The 17,985-nt window shown below is 36.8% G+C and overlaps 1 protein-coding gene across 1 annotated transcript in view; it reads left to right on the top strand.

Moving 5' to 3' along the window:
• Nucleotides 1-17,985, top strand: part of igdcc3 (immunoglobulin superfamily, DCC subclass, member 3) — a 119,755-nt gene that overhangs the window by 12,236 nt on the left and 89,534 nt on the right. Inside the window, exon 2 of the mRNA XM_003198969.7 lies at nucleotides 2,519-2,824. Coding sequence (XP_003199017.2) covers nucleotides 2,519-2,824 — 306 coding nt within the window. The remainder of the gene's footprint in view (nucleotides 1-2,518; nucleotides 2,825-17,985) is intronic.

Here is a 17,985-nt window from a genome sequence, read left to right as displayed (position 1 = left end):
GGATTGAGAGATGAACGGGTGGAGAATTTTTACAAGTTCACATGAATAGTACACTAGCTTCACACACATTTACACACATGGTATGTCAGGTAATGGCATTTGGTTTAAATCAAGGAGACATGAGACAGATTTCACTACACTACTGATCTAGACAGAAAGTATGACTATCAATCAAATTCACTGCAGATTCATTTCCCGAACCCTTTCTTCCCATTCACCACACTGATCTATGTCATCTGCCAGCCGGATAAATTGACATATAATTGCCAATTTTGAGATTGATATCAGCAGATAATCATCCTCACTTGACTGATTAATTTTTCCTGAATAGTTGCCTTTATAGTTGATGATGCAAATGAATAAGAGTATTGTAAAAAGTTTGGCTGGACAGTTTTTTTTCCCTGAAATTTATTCTGAGGAAATTATTATTTTATTCAACAAAAACGCAATGAAATTAAATTATCATAAAGAACTGTTATATTATATTATATTATATTATATTATATTATATTATATTATATTATATTATATTATATTATGTTATGTTATGTTATGTTATGTTATGTTATGTTATGTTATGTTATGTTATATTATATTATATTATATTAGATTATATTATATTATGTTATATTATATTATATTATATTATATTACATTACATTATATTAGATTATATTATATTATGTTATATTATATTATATTATATTATATTATATTATATTATATTATATTATATTGTTCTATTTAATTCAATTTATCTTCATTTGTATACCGCTTTTACACTATAGATTGTGTCAAAGCAGTTTCACTGAATTGAAACTGTCATTTCAGTTTTCAGAGTTTAAGTTCAGTTCAGTTCGGTTAAGGTCAGTGTGGTTTAATATTCGCTGCTGAGAGTCCAAACCAATGGTCCAAACACTGAAAAGCAAATCCATCGATGCACAGCTCTACAAGTCCTGAACCATGCAAGCCAGTGGCGACAGCAGCAAAGAAAAATGTTTATCAATTGGTGGAAGCGATGGATAAAAAAAACATTTCTACTATGGTTGTGTTGTTGCGTTACATTATACTCTTATATCATACTCTTATATTAACTCTTTTAGCTAATAATATTAATGAAATATTAATGAAAGTTTGACAGCTGGTTTTATCAGTTTGGTTTTCACATTATATTATATTAGATCAAATGAGGTGTGAAGTTTTTTACAGTGTGTTCAATGGACACAGTTACAACCAATATTAATAAAATTAATAAAAAGTATAAATAACAATATCAAAAATTATTAATACTATATTTTTAAAGTATCATACAAATTTTAAAAAGATTGTTATTATTAATATTATTAATAATAATAATAATAATAGTAATAATAATAATAATAATATGAAATAAAAACTGACCTTTTTATTGCCAGTTTATTAGATGCTGATTTAAATGTTACAAAAATTGGCATTTTCATTCAGACAGCACTACCTACGCCCTATTATTGGCATTTTATTTTATTGATTCATTATATTTGATTTTATTGGCGGTTCATTCCGCTGTGGCGACCCCAGATTAATAAAGGGACTAAGCCAACAAGAAAATGAATTAGTGAATAATGAATGAATTTTATTTTATTTGACTGGTAGAACGACAAAATCAGCATTAGAGTAAAAACATATAAAAATGTGTTATACTGTATACATTGTACAAATTAAATGTTATTTTTAAGCATTCTTTCTCAGGGTTTTCTCTAGGATTTTTTCCAACTGTGGCCTTTCACATAGATCTACCAACTACCTATGGCAATATTTGTGCAGTATTACAAGTTGAGATGACATTCATGTAATACGAGTATGCAAATCTCTTTCCTTGCGCTCCGATTTCCTTTTTTCGTGCACAAAACTTCTTGCACGCCCTCTCAAATATACGTTGCTCATTTATGTACAGAGTATGTCTCCAACATTTATTACATTTGCTAGGAATATTTATGAATGTCTCCAATAGATCTACAGAGCGGCAATAATGCGTCCTGAAGTAAAGTGAAACTGCTATAAATCCAGCAAGATAAAGTTATTGGACTGCATGCTGAACCATAGACCTTTATCTATAAATAAAGTATAATTATGGAAACTGTGTTTATCTTAAGTGAAAGCTATGCCGTGTTTGCTGGCCTCATGCATCACGCACCTGTCAGTCAATCAGTCATCAGGTCACCCTAAAGGGTTAAACAAATAACGCACAGCACTACTACGGTTACAGAAAAGTTTGCGCTGCTATAATTCACTTACCTTTTAATACATTTTTGGTGGGATAATAACCTTCTATTAAAAAAAAAAAAAAAAACACGACGGAATGTTTTGAATGAGAAGCTGTAATATAGCCATGCCGGGATGAATTGTGGTGTGGCGCCCCACCATGGAAGAACGAAAGCAGTGGAAACCATGCTTCTGTGTAAAGCCTTTCACTTGCATTGCCTCTAGCATCTACAGTAGGAGTTAATGGGTGTGTATTTTGTGTGTTTGCATCTGTCAGGTCTGACCTGTGGGGCTGAGCTCTCCTTCACCCTGGAGCCAAGTGACATCATCGCGGTCCAGCAGCAGCCTCTGATGCTGCACTGCCAGGTAGAGGGAATCCCACCCATCAGCACCCAGTGGAGGCGTAGTGGAGCCCTCGTCCAGGAGGACCACAACTATGTCATGTTCACCAACGGCTCACTGCTGATCACACACTTCCAGAAGATCAAGACTGATGGCTCATCGGATGAAGGAGACTATGAGTGCATCGCGCAGAACTTCTTCGGTCTGGTTGTGAGCCGAAAAGCCAGAGTTCAGGCTGCTAGTGAGTAAAGTTTCTGTGGCTTGTAATTCAGAGATGACACCTTGTTGTTTAGCTCACACTACACTACTACCACCTGTTCGTTTCAGTGCGCAAGTGCTTTTAAATGGCAAGCACTTAAAAGTGAAAGTGTCTCAGTTTTATAGAGAGCTGATATAATTGCGAGCAGTTGGTGATTAAAATTAAATTTTAATGCGAATCCATCTGTTTTAAGAAGAATAGACTGCCGTTGGTGATGATGGAAATAAACCTGCTTTAGAGTTATTACTGTATATTCCATAATTCTTGAGCTCATTTTTAATAAGCTTTTTTTATAAGCACAAAACAGAGATGCCCAAATTAGGGCCTGTGGGCCATCCCATCTGAGAAGAGAAGGAGAATGATGTGGAATCGGGGATGGTTAAAACAAAGTCATTTTTAATTTAATGAGACATTTTGTTTGTTTGTTTTATTGTGAAGCTACAAAAAACTGAAATGAAACATTTAAAGTGAATCAGTTTTTTTTTTTTAAGTACATGCATGTACTATCACGTGACAGATAGAAGACAATGCAGAGACATCAGTAAGCAAGTGATGGCAAAGGCAAACTAGTGTATTCAGCATTGATTCCACTTTAAAAATTTTATCATTGTGAAAGAAAATTTTGGAAATTAACAATGACAACATTAATGTAATATAGTGTAGATATATTTACCTTCGGCCCACAGCTCATTATGATATTTGGTTTTTGATCCTTCATATGAAAAAGTTTGGGGACCCCTGCACTAAAAAATACATAACTACTACTGCTACTGCTATTACTGTACCACCACTACCAATACCACCACCACTACTACTACTACTACTACTACTGATAATAATAATAATAATAATAAAAATAATATTACATCCCTAATCGTTGTTTATATCAATTATTTTACTTTTTTTGTTATTATAACTTTGTATTTACTAGCTATATTTACTGTAAACAATACTACTACTACCAAAATATCAAATAATTATTAAATATCATATATATTTCTTTACAATTTAAAACAGCATCTCATAAAAAAATCTTGCATATACCATAGGAATGTTATAACAGAAAAATCTTGGTGGTTTCAAAACCTTGACTTTTCCAAACCCCTCTATACCCTGAAAAATGGTTATTGTCCCATGCCTAATGGGGTGTACTCATTTATGCTGAGCCCTAACTATATATTATATTCTTATCATGCATCAAATGTTCTGCCAGAGTAAATAAAATGTCTAGATTCTCCACTACTGTAGATTGTCCCGTGAATCTGCAGTGAGTTTGACAGAAGCCTCCTCCAGATCTGGATCCTCCACAGAGCACACAGTGTTCAAGCTCGGCGTGACGTTCACTCGGGCTACATTAACTTTGGATGAACTGAACACGAGGGACACAGGGGGCTGCAACAAGCCATTTGATATATGGACAATGGGCGCCTTCTATTTCTTGAGATAAATTGGCTTGTAGGATCCAGTCTGGCTTTTTGTGCGCTCCCGCTCGTGCTAGTGTTGTGATTTATACGACCAAATCTCTGGCTCTTGTATTGAACTTAACCATCAAACCAGGCCATGCTGTGCTCTTTTCGCACCGCTTTTGTCGCTGTCACAATAATCTGGAGTGCTGTTGTTCGCCCACTTGCTGCTCACAGGCACCAAGACTAAATTTGCTTTTCTTGGTCATCCATACCCACCGTGGTCCCGTATGAATCGTGCCTTGTTCTTGTCCGGCTCTGAAAAGTTGTTACTGTATTGTGCTTCTGATTGGATTTTCATAAACTCAGCATGCGTTTATGCCAGCTAAAGATGACTTATTATCATATGTCCCCCTCTCATGCCGTCCACAATGCGTTTGATCTTTTCATCCAGATGCTGGATTTAATGTAGAAGAAAGGGCCTTATGGAGGCTTCTTTATGTTCTCTTTAGCGGTTAGCAGGAGGTAGCCGTGTTGTAAATAGTAGCTGAGGGGAGAGAGCAGAGTTGGTCATTAAATGGATGTCAGCCGAGTGTTAATTTGAAAGCGCACTGCAGTGTTAATGTGAAAGTGTGTTTTTGTGATGATGTGAGGAATTCGGGGGCCGCTTGCTGTTATTATGTGGTGCTTGAGAACGAATAAGCTCTTAGCAATCAGCCCTTTACGCATGAACTTCAAGCAATCAGGAGTTACAATCACCTGTTAACTTGCAATGATAAGAAAAATTTGAATATTTCACCAAACTTATTGTTATTGTTTATATGTATTTTTAACATTAGAACTACCTAAACAGATCGTTTTTAAATTTTATAATTAATAACTTTATAAAAAAGGTCCGTTTTACTACAATACCCTGCCTTTTCTTAAATGTGTGTATATGGCATTTGAACATTGTTTTTTTTATTCAAATTACTAAACATTAACAAGTATTAATACATTGAATGGCCGTAAGGCTTTCCATGCTTTTTAATGTGTGCTTCTATTGCCTAAAAACTTAATTAAATTGATGACAAACCTTTAAAGCTTCTAAATTTTAAAATCTCAATAGTTGCTTTGGATGTAAATGTAGCATGACACAAATTTAGTTTGGTCAGAATGACCGTTATTGCCATTATTTTAGTAGAAACGGTGGTAAGCGGTGGTAAGCATATATGTATTTCTTTACAAATGATTGATATTTATGGAAATGATTATGTAACCTATGTATATAAATGCATATTTTGTAAAATAGAAATACATGTTTTATGATGCACATTATGATGACATTGCAGAGTCTCTACTTGACAAATATCTTGTCATTGATTTCAGTTGTCAGAACAACACATAGTAACTTGACTTCTAGTTGATCATTTGGAAAAGTGAGAGAAGGTAGATTTTTCCAATTTTTTCTCCAATTTTTCCCACATAGACCAAAGATTCTCACAGAAATCAGTCAAGTATGGTAAAAAAAAAATATATATATATATATATAATGGTTTGGGGTTACATTCAGTATGGGGACATGCGAGAGATCTGCAGAGTGGATGGCAACATCAACATCCTGAGGTACCAAAACATTTGTGCTGAAAGTAAACAAGGTCAAGGTGATCCAGGATTGGCCAGCCCAGTCACCAGAAATGAACATTATTGAGCATGTCTGGGGTAAGATGAAGGAGTAGGCATTAAAGATGAATCCAAAGAATGTTGATGTAATCTGGGAGACCTGCAAGAACGCTTTCTTTGCCATTCTACATGACTTTATTAATAAGGTATTTATTAAGTTACTAGATACATTGCAGAGATGTATGGATGCAGTCTTCCAGGCTCATGGGAGTCATATACAATAATATTTCTTTTTTTCGCTGCACCATGACTTTATATTCAAATTAATTCATTCTAATTAAATAATTAAAAATCAAGGCATGATGATACTGAATGATCAACTAGAAGTCAAGTTATTATTTGTTCATCCTAAAACTTGGATAAACGACAAGACTTTTATCAGATAGTGTAGATATTTCTAACATATTTGGTGAAAACATAAAGTAGCAATGACTCTGTTGTTTAAAGAGATTTTCTAATAGTATTTTAGTATTAAATATGTACCTTCTGTCCCAATTCGGCATTGTTTGCCAGCTTGCATACATAAATAGACACATGGATCCATCGCACACATGGTCTGAATGAACAGTTGGCGGGGATATTGAGCTCTGTGTGTGATGTGGTGTGGTCAGCGATGACATGCCTAATTTAACATCTTTTTATCGACCGCATCATACGTGTGCAATTGATTCTGCCTCCGTAAAGCAAAACAGTGTCCGCATACGTGCATCTCTGTGGCCATATTGTCTGACACAGAAAGACATCTCCGCCTGCGGTCTTCTCACACACACACATAGAGGCAGCCCATACTGTGCCATATCTGAGCGCAGCAGTCCATTCGTTGGCCTTCTGTGTGTGTGTTTGTGTGTAATGTGAGGATCGTTGACTCTTGCATGCACACACACATGGTGAAGTGAGACTGGCACACTGTGTGTAGACGGTGCACCGCTGTGTTGCGGTACACACTCTGGCTCTTCTCCCAGTGGGCCAGTGGTTACCGGCTGGCCTCTGAAGTTCCACCGCCTCTGCTGCGCCACAGGGAACAGTCAGCTCAGCTCGCTGGACACGGCAAACCTTTAAACCCCCTCTCTGATTGGTAAAGGTCAGCGCATAGTTACTGTTTTGCACCTTTTTTCGATTTCTCATCAGGGCCAGAAAGGAATATGTGTGCTTTCTGCATAAATTACAGGCGAACAATAGCTGGAAGATAGAGTGGGATGCAAATCCAATAGCATTGGAGATGGAGATTCATTGTCAGGCTAAATGATTGGCAAGTAGAGCTGGATGGATAAGTATAATGAAGAGCACGCAGATAAAAGCTTAATTTTATCTTGGAGAATGTTTCTTTGTCGTTTTCGCACAATTGAAGTGATTCGTTAGCTATACGTACATTCAAAGTCCAATAAGGTCTACAAAATAAGGAGGTGCCGGTCGAAAGACCGCTAATTGGAATCATTTTTTCTGTCAAATTATTCCCCCAATTCATTGAGGCTGCTAACCAATTGAAGAATCCAAAGCCCATCAACACATCTAATAGAAACCATACTGGGGAATGAGGAGGATACAATATCTGAAGACTTTAAATGCAAATACCTCTAAATGGCGTCTGAAATTTTCCTGTAAAATGGGCATTTTTATCAGGTTTAGTAACATCACTTTTATGGCAAAAATTAGGTCCTTTTCCTGGTCTTTAAAGTGAAATATCTCAACATAAACAAAGGAGGCTGAGAAAATGTTAATTTTTGATAGAAATTTCAGATGACACTTAGAGGTTATTGCATCTGAACTCTTCATATATAGTTAAAGTCAAAATTATTAGCTCTCTTGTGGGCTCCTAGATTTTTTTTTTTTCAATATATTTCCCAAATGTTGTTTAACCGAGCAAGGAATTTTTCACAGTATTTCCTATAATTTTTTTTATTTACAGTATTTCCTATAATTTTTGAATAATGTTCTGATGAAAGTCTTATTTGTTTTATTTCGTCCATATTAATAGCAGTTTTAAATTTTTAAGTGATTTTACTCAAATCTCCTAACTGCGATAATTACGGTACGAGATGGCATACATGCATGTTTTGTTTCAAATTGTACAATCCAATTTAAATGAAAATGCGCTCATTCTGCAGTACGTGGTCGCCTTTGATTTTAAACATTGATTGTACAATAGAGATGGTCTGATCAGGATCTTCACAACCGGTAAAGACTGCTGATTAACTGCCATACCGATCATTTTAGAATCATGTACTGTTTTTATGATATTACAGGGCTAACCAAAACATAAACTCTGTAGGGATGATTTGCTTATAAAGAAGCTTATAAGAACATTTCAAATTAAAGATAACTGCAAACCAAAAGATTTTTCCCTAATTGTTGAAGCTGAGAAATACATCTCTTACTTATTATTTCTAGACTTTTTGTTGTTGAAGATGAGAGAATTCACAAGAGCACAAAATTCAATCAGTGCATTCTTAAGCATGTGCATTCAAGAAGACTCTGGCTTTTTCATCGGTGACTAATCTTGCACAACTTGTGGAAATAAGGATGAAGCGATGTTTAAATGACCGAATGAAGAGATGACCGCATATTTTAGAGGGAGTTTTCAGCCTTTTAGTGTACTGTGTAATTTCTGTGCAACAAATGATATGAAGTAGAAATTGCTTTCCTTTTGCATTAGTGATGGTTAGTTTAAAATATAAAGATTTATCTATAAATATTATTTTAGGTTCATTTGAACAAACTTAAATTGATTTCAGGCATCATTTTGTTAATAGTCCAAATAGCGCATTGCTCGAGAAATACGTGTCTGTCAGAATTCTGAATGTGCATCTTCATTACATGAAATTGCAGTCCATTGTAAGAAGGTGTCTATACGGATCATTGTGGTTTTATTATTTAGTGTGTATTTCATTTACTGACCCACAGACCTTATTTCTGTGTGTGTGTGTATGCCATATAACTGCACTCAAGACCAGCTATTATATACTTTCATGCTGAAACCCCATTAGCACAATATATTCTCTTGTATAACACAGGCTCCAGCAATAATAGTCGGGGTGCATACTTCTTATTTGTCAACTTGTGTGTAATGGATGATCCCAGCTTTGGTGCATATTGATCAGCGCTGTAGGATCACAACTGATACGAATGTCACTCAATGACCTTTTGATCCTCTCTCTGAAGAGTTTGAGCACTGACAATGGGCTCCATCTTAATGAAGCATGTAACCACTGTTTGTATGGATCTTCCTTTTATTGCATGACCCGCTGTTTCTGATATTTAAGTGACATTACAGGTGAAAAGGACTTTGTGCGCACTTAAAGACTCTAGTTTCGGGTAGGCATGGGCCGTTATAAGATTCTGATGGTTTGATAATCTTGAATAAAATTATCACGGTTTCACGGTATTATGATTAATGATCTAAAATATGTTCTTTTTAAAAGTCCGGGTAAAAAACAACAATTTTTCCCCCTTTTTCAATACAGTATATTTTATGTTAAGAAACATTTAAAATATTTTGCAACAGTAGCTAAACATGTTGGGCTAAATAATTCAAATGAATCATTGACTTCTGCTGTCTTCATTAGATTCAAAAACACTGATTTCTTAACAATTTAAAATGGTGTCCTTGGATATCGTTTCTGCTGAACATTCTGCTGGACACAAAAAATCTTACATATACCATAGGAATGGTATAACAGAAAATTTATGCAGTTTTAAAACCTTGACTTTGCGGTATAATTTGATAATGCAATCGTCCCATGGCTAGTTTCAGGGTACCTGTGCTCAGGACATAGCCTTTTCATCCATAAATCCTAAGAAGCATATAGGAGACTCTAAAATGAAGCTGTTCTCAGCTTACATTGATACTTGTGTGTGAGCAAACTTAAACCCTCAGGCCTTCAACTGAAATCAATCAGACGGTAATAGTTTCTACAGATGTTTTGCTGGAGATGGAGTTTGATCTTCAAGTCATTACATGGGTTTTGTACAGACTGCCTTGGGTTTCATATGATGACATGAAGCAAAATCCATAGTTGTATTCAAAGTCATTAAATTGGGTCTTTCTTCATTCTGTCATTTGGTTTTATGTTGTTCTCCGTCGTTTATTATTCTGTTTTGTCTGTGTGTAGTGGTGCGTTCATGTACTGTACCAGACTAGTAAACCTAAAACAAGGACGTTCTCTCATGTTTTGGAGTTTGTGTTGAGATTTATGGTTCTTATATACTTAGGCCCAATCCCAATTCTATTTTTGTATTCCTACCCCTTCCCCTTAGCCCTTACAATCGAGGGTGAAGGGGAAGGGCTTCAAAATTTTACCCCTAAGAATTGGGACAGCACTACAGCACCTGCACACGTCATTATATGTCATCCCAATCTCATGCTTCATGTGAGATCAGCCGATCGTGACTGCTGTAGTGATTCCGGTTGTGTTATTTTTTGGTATTTATCTACAGGAAATCACTGAAGGCAACAATATCATGTTATCATAATAATCTAATGTGGCAATCGTAACTGTACTGTGCATTTACACCATGGCCATATTCATCTATGTAAACACAAGAAAACACATTAGCATTTTAGCAGACACTGTAAAAAGGTCATTCTCAGCCACTAGACTTTTCTGACTGGGTATTCGAGTGTCATCGAGTGTCAGGATGTTGTGGGACTGCTGTACTGGAGTCATGGTTATAGATTATATATAGCGAAATTTAGCGAGGTTTTTTTTTTTTTTTAGGATTTTTTTTTTCTAAAAAGCATGATGATAAAACATGAACGCGGTTATAAATATATTAAAACATGTTTTTGGCATAAAAATGCACATGACAGAAAATACTAATTTGTGGATCTCCTTACTTCTGGTTGCTGTGGCTGGTGTATTCTGGGAAATTTTCTTACCCCTTAGTTTCAAGTGTAGTCCTGAAAAATCTTCATTCGAAGGGCTATTCACCTCTTCCCTTTAGCCCTACGCCTTAAAGCTAAAGAGAATTGGTACAGCCCTACCCCTTGACGTGAACGCGCAAAACGAAGGGTGGGGGTAAGGTAAAGGGCTAGAATTGGGATTGGGCCTTATTCATCATTTTCTCTCGATAGCAACATAAATATGCAACTAAAATGACATCAGTGAGCAAACTGGAGTTAAGAAAAAGTGTGATAAAAATGATAATGGGGTTCTGGTTGTTTGCGCAAACCCTGCAGTGGGCCATCCAGGGCAAATCAGAGAACGTTCATTTATGTAGCACTTTATACAGTAGATTGCTTTAAAACATTCAGTTTTATTGAAATATTATATAAAAAAACTCTGCCAGATTTGCTTTCAATTTGAATTGCTTGTCATTTTCTACTATAAGCATCTGTTTTCTGTTTTTATTCAGACATCTGACTTCAACTAACTGAACAGGGAAAATGAACTAGGGAAGATTTCTAAAAAAAAAGCAGAGCTAAAGCCGCACACTATTATTAATTGCCACAGACCATTGCAGGGCTTGACATAACTTTTGTAATCACCAGCCACTGTGGCTAGTAGTTTTCCAACATTAGTAGCCACTTGTCAGTTTCACTAGCCACAATTTAGTTGTTGTGAAAATTTATTTTATGTTCTTAAAATTTGATTTTGGCATGCTAAAATTACTCATTTATTTAACTTTTTTTTTTTTTTTTTTTTTTTTTTTAGGGCTCAACACTAAGGATTTACATATTTTTTTTCTCTAGCCATGCCAAAAATAAAAATACTCTGTAAGCTAAAGAAAGCTGGTGAAAAACGTGTGCAACAATGAAAGGATTATCGTGTAAAAGGTTAAAGTGAAAGCAACCTGCTGCTTACAAAAAGACCTTTAAAAATTCTTGAGCTCTTAAGAGCAGCAGTTACGTTTCCAGGCAAGGATGCTTCGCGTAATGAACTGTTTTTTATTTTTACTTTTAAACACTTGAGTGCCTCACATCACCTGAAATCAGCCTTGACACTGAAGCCCTCAAAAGTGCATCAGGATCACCTGTGTCTCACCTTGCGTGTGGTCATCTTCTCATTCGGTATTCACCTGCTTTCTTTTGCTCACACGATCAAAGTTTTTATTGTCATCTTTCACGCTGGTCCCTCATTGGGCAATGCTTATTGTAGAACTTTACATATGAGAAAGCAGAAAAAAATTTTAACCAACTAAAGGGGCTAGTGCGAGTGACTGTCCAACCTGCCAGAGATGAAATCCAGCTGCATGTGGGTGTTAATGTCAAGTCTTGGACTGATGCGTCAGAGCAAACTTTTCTGGCTAGCTGTTTTAAACCCCTGAAATCCTGCCCAAAAACTTTGTTTCATCCTGGTTTAGTTTGACACTAATTGCTGGGTATATAGTTACCTAGCAAACAACTGTGTCTTTAATAGACATCTAATAGACCAGTGGTTCTCAAAGTGGGGTCAGGACCCCCTGAGGGGAAAAAATAGTCGTTTATAGTTACTATGTACTATATAGGTACTATAGTAGCTTATAGTTACTAGTTCTATTGGATTGCGACCTCTGGGGTAATTACATTATAATAATGACACAGCAATACATCAGATGCAGACGAAAGAAACATCAGATGCAGCAGATTGATTTTAGAACTCCAGATTAAACTTTCTGGCCCATTTACAGCACTGACATACATTGAAAATTTAAATAAAGTAAAGACTTGTGTCTATGGTGTGTGTGCACCATTGCATGCAAGGTTTCTGTATTTATAACCACCTCAGAGGATATTGGGGTTGCAAGTCACTGGCATTGTCATGTTGGGGGTCGCAGGCTGAAAAGTTTGGGAACCCTTGTAATAGACATCTAATTGTAGATGGCTTGCCTAAAACAAAGCTAAGTTTGGGCTGTCAGTGAAAATCTAATTGCTACCCAGCAAACAATTGTGTGTTTAATAGATGTCTAATAGACATCTAAACATAGACGGCTTGGCTAAAACTAATCTAAACTTGGGCTGTCAGTGAAAATCTAATAGACATCTAAGAATAGCCTTAAACTATAGTCGTCAAATAGACAGATTAAATGGACTTTATATGTGTAGTCATTCACTTCTGTTTATTTAATAACTAGTCTAGTTTTGGCCTATTCTTAGACATCTATTCGGTTTTCACTGGCAGCCCAAATGTAGCCTTGTTTTAGCCAAGATGACACTTAGATGTCTATTAGACATCTTTTAAAAACAGAAAATGCTTTCTGGGTATACCCTATTTCAGAAAAAATGTAATCTTTATTTTATTCTTATAATTAGCTTACCCTAATTTCATTACAAATTTGTTTTATTACATGTTCAGAAGACCAAAATAAATTTGCATTGGTATGATACAGTACAAAATAATAATTTTTTTTTAATCTAAGGGAGGTCAAAATGAAGAATTTCACCTTGACATTTGGAGCTAAATTAGAAGAGGTTAAAGACTCGATCATTGCATTATGTTTTACACAGAACGTCTTTTCAATAGTGTATACTGCACTCTTAATAGTTCAGTATTCACAATCATTATCTTATACAAATGTGCTATAAGCTTGCGTTCAAAGAATCTGCCTCCACCCAATCAATAAAGTTCCTTTGAGAACCTATTTCACTCACATGTACATAAGAAAGTATGGAGAATATCTCTCAGTTACTTCCATTACAACTCTAGAAGGAGCTGAATGTGTTGAAATCTGTGTAAAGACAGGTTCAGCGAGTTCATTCAGTGAAGAATTCGTCACGCTGATTCAAACGGATAACTTGTTTGTCTTCTTGTGCAGTTTTTTTAAAATACAGTCCATTAGATTGATACGTTCCATTATATGTGTTTGTTATTGAGAGCTGGCCATAAAGCATATGCTATAGAACAGCATGTCTTGGCATTTATGGAACTGTCTTTTTATCTCATCGCATTCAATTGCATGCTAGGTTGAAATATGATGTTTCGCCGTTGCGCTGCAGATTGAATGGTAATGCAGGAAACTGCGCTCATAATCATGGTGCGTTATAGGCACGATCTCATTCCTCGGTTGAAGACGGCAAATTATTAGAAGTGAGAAGGAAATGGAGAAGAAGAGATTTAATGTGACTTGTGAAGTATTTTCAGATCGACGCACACAGTATATTAACCTACCCTTTTTCAGTGAGACGTTTACAGTAGGAATGAGATAAATGTACCTGGTACTTTGCTGCCAAGGGGCTTTGTGACACCACAGGCAGGCTGTTTGTGTAACCGGTGCATTGAGTCTAATAAAAAGAAGGAGATGTGTAATGGCCAACCACCAGTCGGGCCGCTTTAGCATACAAGAGGCTTTCCACCCATTACAGCTCTCTTTCATCCTTTCGGACGCCACCAGTGTCGCACAGGCTGCTTTTCTCCTGCTAAGTGAGGTGACATGGATCTTTCTCCTTAGTCCTCAAGCTGATCAGAGCCCTTTGTTTTTTTTTGTTTTTTTTTGGTGTGTGTGTGTGTGTGTGTGTGTGTCTGTGCATTTTTCACGACACTGGCTCAATTTGCACTTTGGGGTAATTTCAGCCCCTGGCATGAAGAGAGAACGCTGCCATCGCAATAGAGGATGTGATTAGCGAGCTTTTTTACATCCGCCCTCTGATAAAGAGACCCCTTCTGCCCCCAAAACGGCCACTTTTTCCATAAATTACGCTTCCCCTTTTTTGCTTGTCGACCATTCCCGTGAGCACACAGTCGGGTGCTGAGCTCCCGCCGTCGCTCTCAATCACACAACCCTTTCAGGAAACACTTATTTTTGTAAATGTTTCGTCTTTGATGGCTTCGCTGCCTCATTTTCTTCGTCTCCTCCCTTTTCTGGTTCTTTCTTTTTCCTTTTTGCTTGTGGATCCTCATTAGCTGGGCCTCAGGAAGCTTTTCATAGTTTGAATGAATCATGGAAACGGTACAGTGGATCGCGACGCGCGGTTTATTCCTGCTTCCTGCCCTCCTCTTGAGCCTGTCACCAAGCAACTGATCATAAAAGCCTCCGCCCATTAGCAAACAGCTCTCCGGAATCAATCGCGACACATGCGTTTTTGTTCCTTTATTCGGTGTCAATTGTAAAAGAGTTTAAGCTTTGTTAAGTATTAATTAATTTTTTCTCACCGTCTCTTTCAGCTTTCTCGGGCTGTAATTGACCCCGTCAACTCTGGAGGGGATTTGCTTGAATTAAGATGAGAAAGGCTAAACTTGAAGGCCAGGGATGACGGTAGAGGGAACTGCAAATAAACACAAATAGATGGTTGTGTGTTCGCATATAGCTCAGTGCAGTTCAGCGCGCATTATGATCTAACACAGGATAAGGGCGCCCGGGGTACAGTCACCCCAATGGATGAATGCAAGCCCAATAAAAAGGAAGATTGTAAAGAGCATGGGAGAATGAACGAGAAGCAGGAGGCTCCAATAAAAAAAAATCATTATTATGAGCTTCCCTTCAGACATTTCCAATCAGATTTGACATTTTTGCCAGCCATCGTGTGTCAACAACTGATCCTGGGTGTTGAATGAGAGCTGTTTTGTTGGTCAAACCGGAGGGGAGGTTGTGTTGACACATAACCATCAAAGCAGAGGGCAGTGGTAATGGGGGGATGGGTGGAGGCCTCGCTCTTTCTCCAGATTTTACCCATTACTCTTTCTCCCTCTCCATCACTCTATAATCCATGTTCTACCTCTCTTCTTTGTCCAGTGTCCAAGCTCCTCCCACTCAGCCCCGCAGTCCCACAAGCCCCCTCTCTCCTGTTCAGAAACCCAACCGCACCCCACTGACATGGAGCTCAATGACACATGCTTTCAGGTCAGAACCGCCTCACAATGGGGCATGGAGAAGAAGGGAGAATGAGGGAAAGTGCTTGAGAGGAAGAGAGCCCTAATTAAGAGAGAAAGAGAGAGAGGAAGATGGTGGGTAATTCACAGGACCAAATTAGTGGACACTTAAACCTATTGCTGTTTTGTGTGTGGGTTTAAGTGTCCGATATACTGTTTGCGAGGCGCTGATGGATATTTTTGAATGAGAATATAAATCTGCATTAATTTGTTCTACAGCAAATGCGGCCATACATGTAATGACCGATAATGCTTATTCTCAGTTTTCTTATTACAAGCCCCATATGGAAATAAATTCTGGATTTCTTTCAAGCAGTTGTATACTGCTGGGTGTTAATATTTATCAGCCTTTTTTTTTGCAGTGCTTCCCACAAGTTTGAAATACACTTGTGGTGCTAGCCGGATTGAAATACACCTTTACCCATGGCACATGGTTTTTTACATGTGACAAAGAAGTGATTTGTAATGAAAATATGTATTTATTATGCATTGTTTCTTTTCGATGGGTTGAACTTTTTTATAGAAGACTGTTGAAAAAAAAAAAAATATAGTATTTGATTAACTTTTATTCTATTCAGGAGCCATGTGCACCCACTGACAGATAAAATCTGCTGCTGACATTTTGTACAGTATTGCCAAAGCATGTTAGATATGTATAATATATGTAATGAAGGAATGAAAACATATGGGACAAATATCTCTAAAAAGTATAATAATTACAAGAATAAAAATTGTATATTTTTAAATAAGGCAAATGAACTAATTAACAATTTCTAACAGTGTACCTATATTTTGCAGCCAGTTTAAATGTAATGTCGTCTTCTCTGAGTCAACAAAAAACTTTATCTGAGTTGTTTAGATCAAAGAATTAGTTAAATAATGTTTCGCTCGCTCTTGTGTCAGCTGCAGAGCCAAGTGAAAGTAAATTTTTAAATAAAAATGACGACGGCTCAGAAAGCGAAGCCAAAAGCTGAATCCTGGACATTTTAGGACATTTAGAAACCCCGGACGGACACATTTTTAAGACCCAAAAAGGATTCAATTCAATTCAATTCAGCTTTATTTGTATAGCGCTTTTACAATGTAGATTGTGTCAAAGCAGCTTCACATAAATGGTCATAGTAACTGGATCAGGATGATAATAATAAAAAAATAAATGACACCAAATGTACCGTTAATATACCTGGGTGGCCCACCCAAGTAAAGTCTATGTGTGGGAAGCACTGTATTGATACATCAGTTGGCGGCTTTCAAATCAGTGCATCCCTATAATTGTGAAATATAAAAGAACCTACTGTACATGTAAACACATATAAAATACCAGTTTATATGATGAAGTCTTTATTTGTTACATAAAATTTTACATGGAGCATAGTGGTTCACACCAAACACAAGCATCACACATTTCAGGGGAAGACAGGTCAAATGAGAGGAGGTAGTTTTAGAAAGAGGAAACAGGATAAATATGGCAAAAAAAAATAAAACTCTCAGACTGTCCTCTAATTAGAGCAGTGTGAGAGCGATGAACCTTTTGACGATGAAATGACTAATAATACACATATAGGAACCTGAGAAAAAAAGGCTCAATTTAGTTTCAGATGGCACTTAAGGCCCATTTCCACTGAGTGGTACGGTATGGTACGGTATGCTTTTATGGCTATTTCCACTGTCAAAAGGTACCAAAAAGCGAACAGTACCGTGCCACATTTTGGATACCCTTTCAAAAGGGTACCTCGCTCAACAAAAGGCTGAGCAAGATGCGTAGCCATTAATGAGCCATTGTTGACCCCAGCTCAAAAAAAACATGTCATTGTCTTGATGAACAGCCACAAAGCCATAAAAAAGTAGAATCTACCCTGTGCCCCGCTGTTGTGCCGAACTTCTTGAGTTGATGAAAATAACGTGTGTGTGATTATTGAAGTGCTTTTGACATCTGATCCTTTCAGAAACGGACTAACGCAAGAGTGAAGAGCGAAAAAACAAAAGAGAAGCCAGAAAAAAACAAAGGAGCAAATAAGTCTTTCACCAATCTAAAACATGAACAAACTGCCATGTTTAACTATTATTAAAATAATTTGGACAATTATAAACTTCAAAATACGGAATTACTTTCTAACAGAGCTTACATGTGCTGGTGAAGTTTAAAGATACAGATGAGAGGTTTGCACTGACTGTGGGCTATAGGCTGCGTGTTGTTTTTGAACCTAAGACTTAATGTCTGCTGTGTGTAGTTTTTTCTGTAGTTGGTAACATATTGGAGACTGTAAGGGTTTGTATGCATTCATATATGTTGCAT

Source organism: Danio rerio, chromosome 7 (assembly GCF_049306965.1).
Source record: "Danio rerio strain Tuebingen ecotype United States chromosome 7, GRCz12tu, whole genome shotgun sequence".
Classification (NCBI taxonomy): Eukaryota; Metazoa; Chordata; class Actinopteri; order Cypriniformes; family Danionidae; genus Danio; species Danio rerio.
This window is presented reverse-complemented; position numbering and strand designations above follow the sequence as displayed.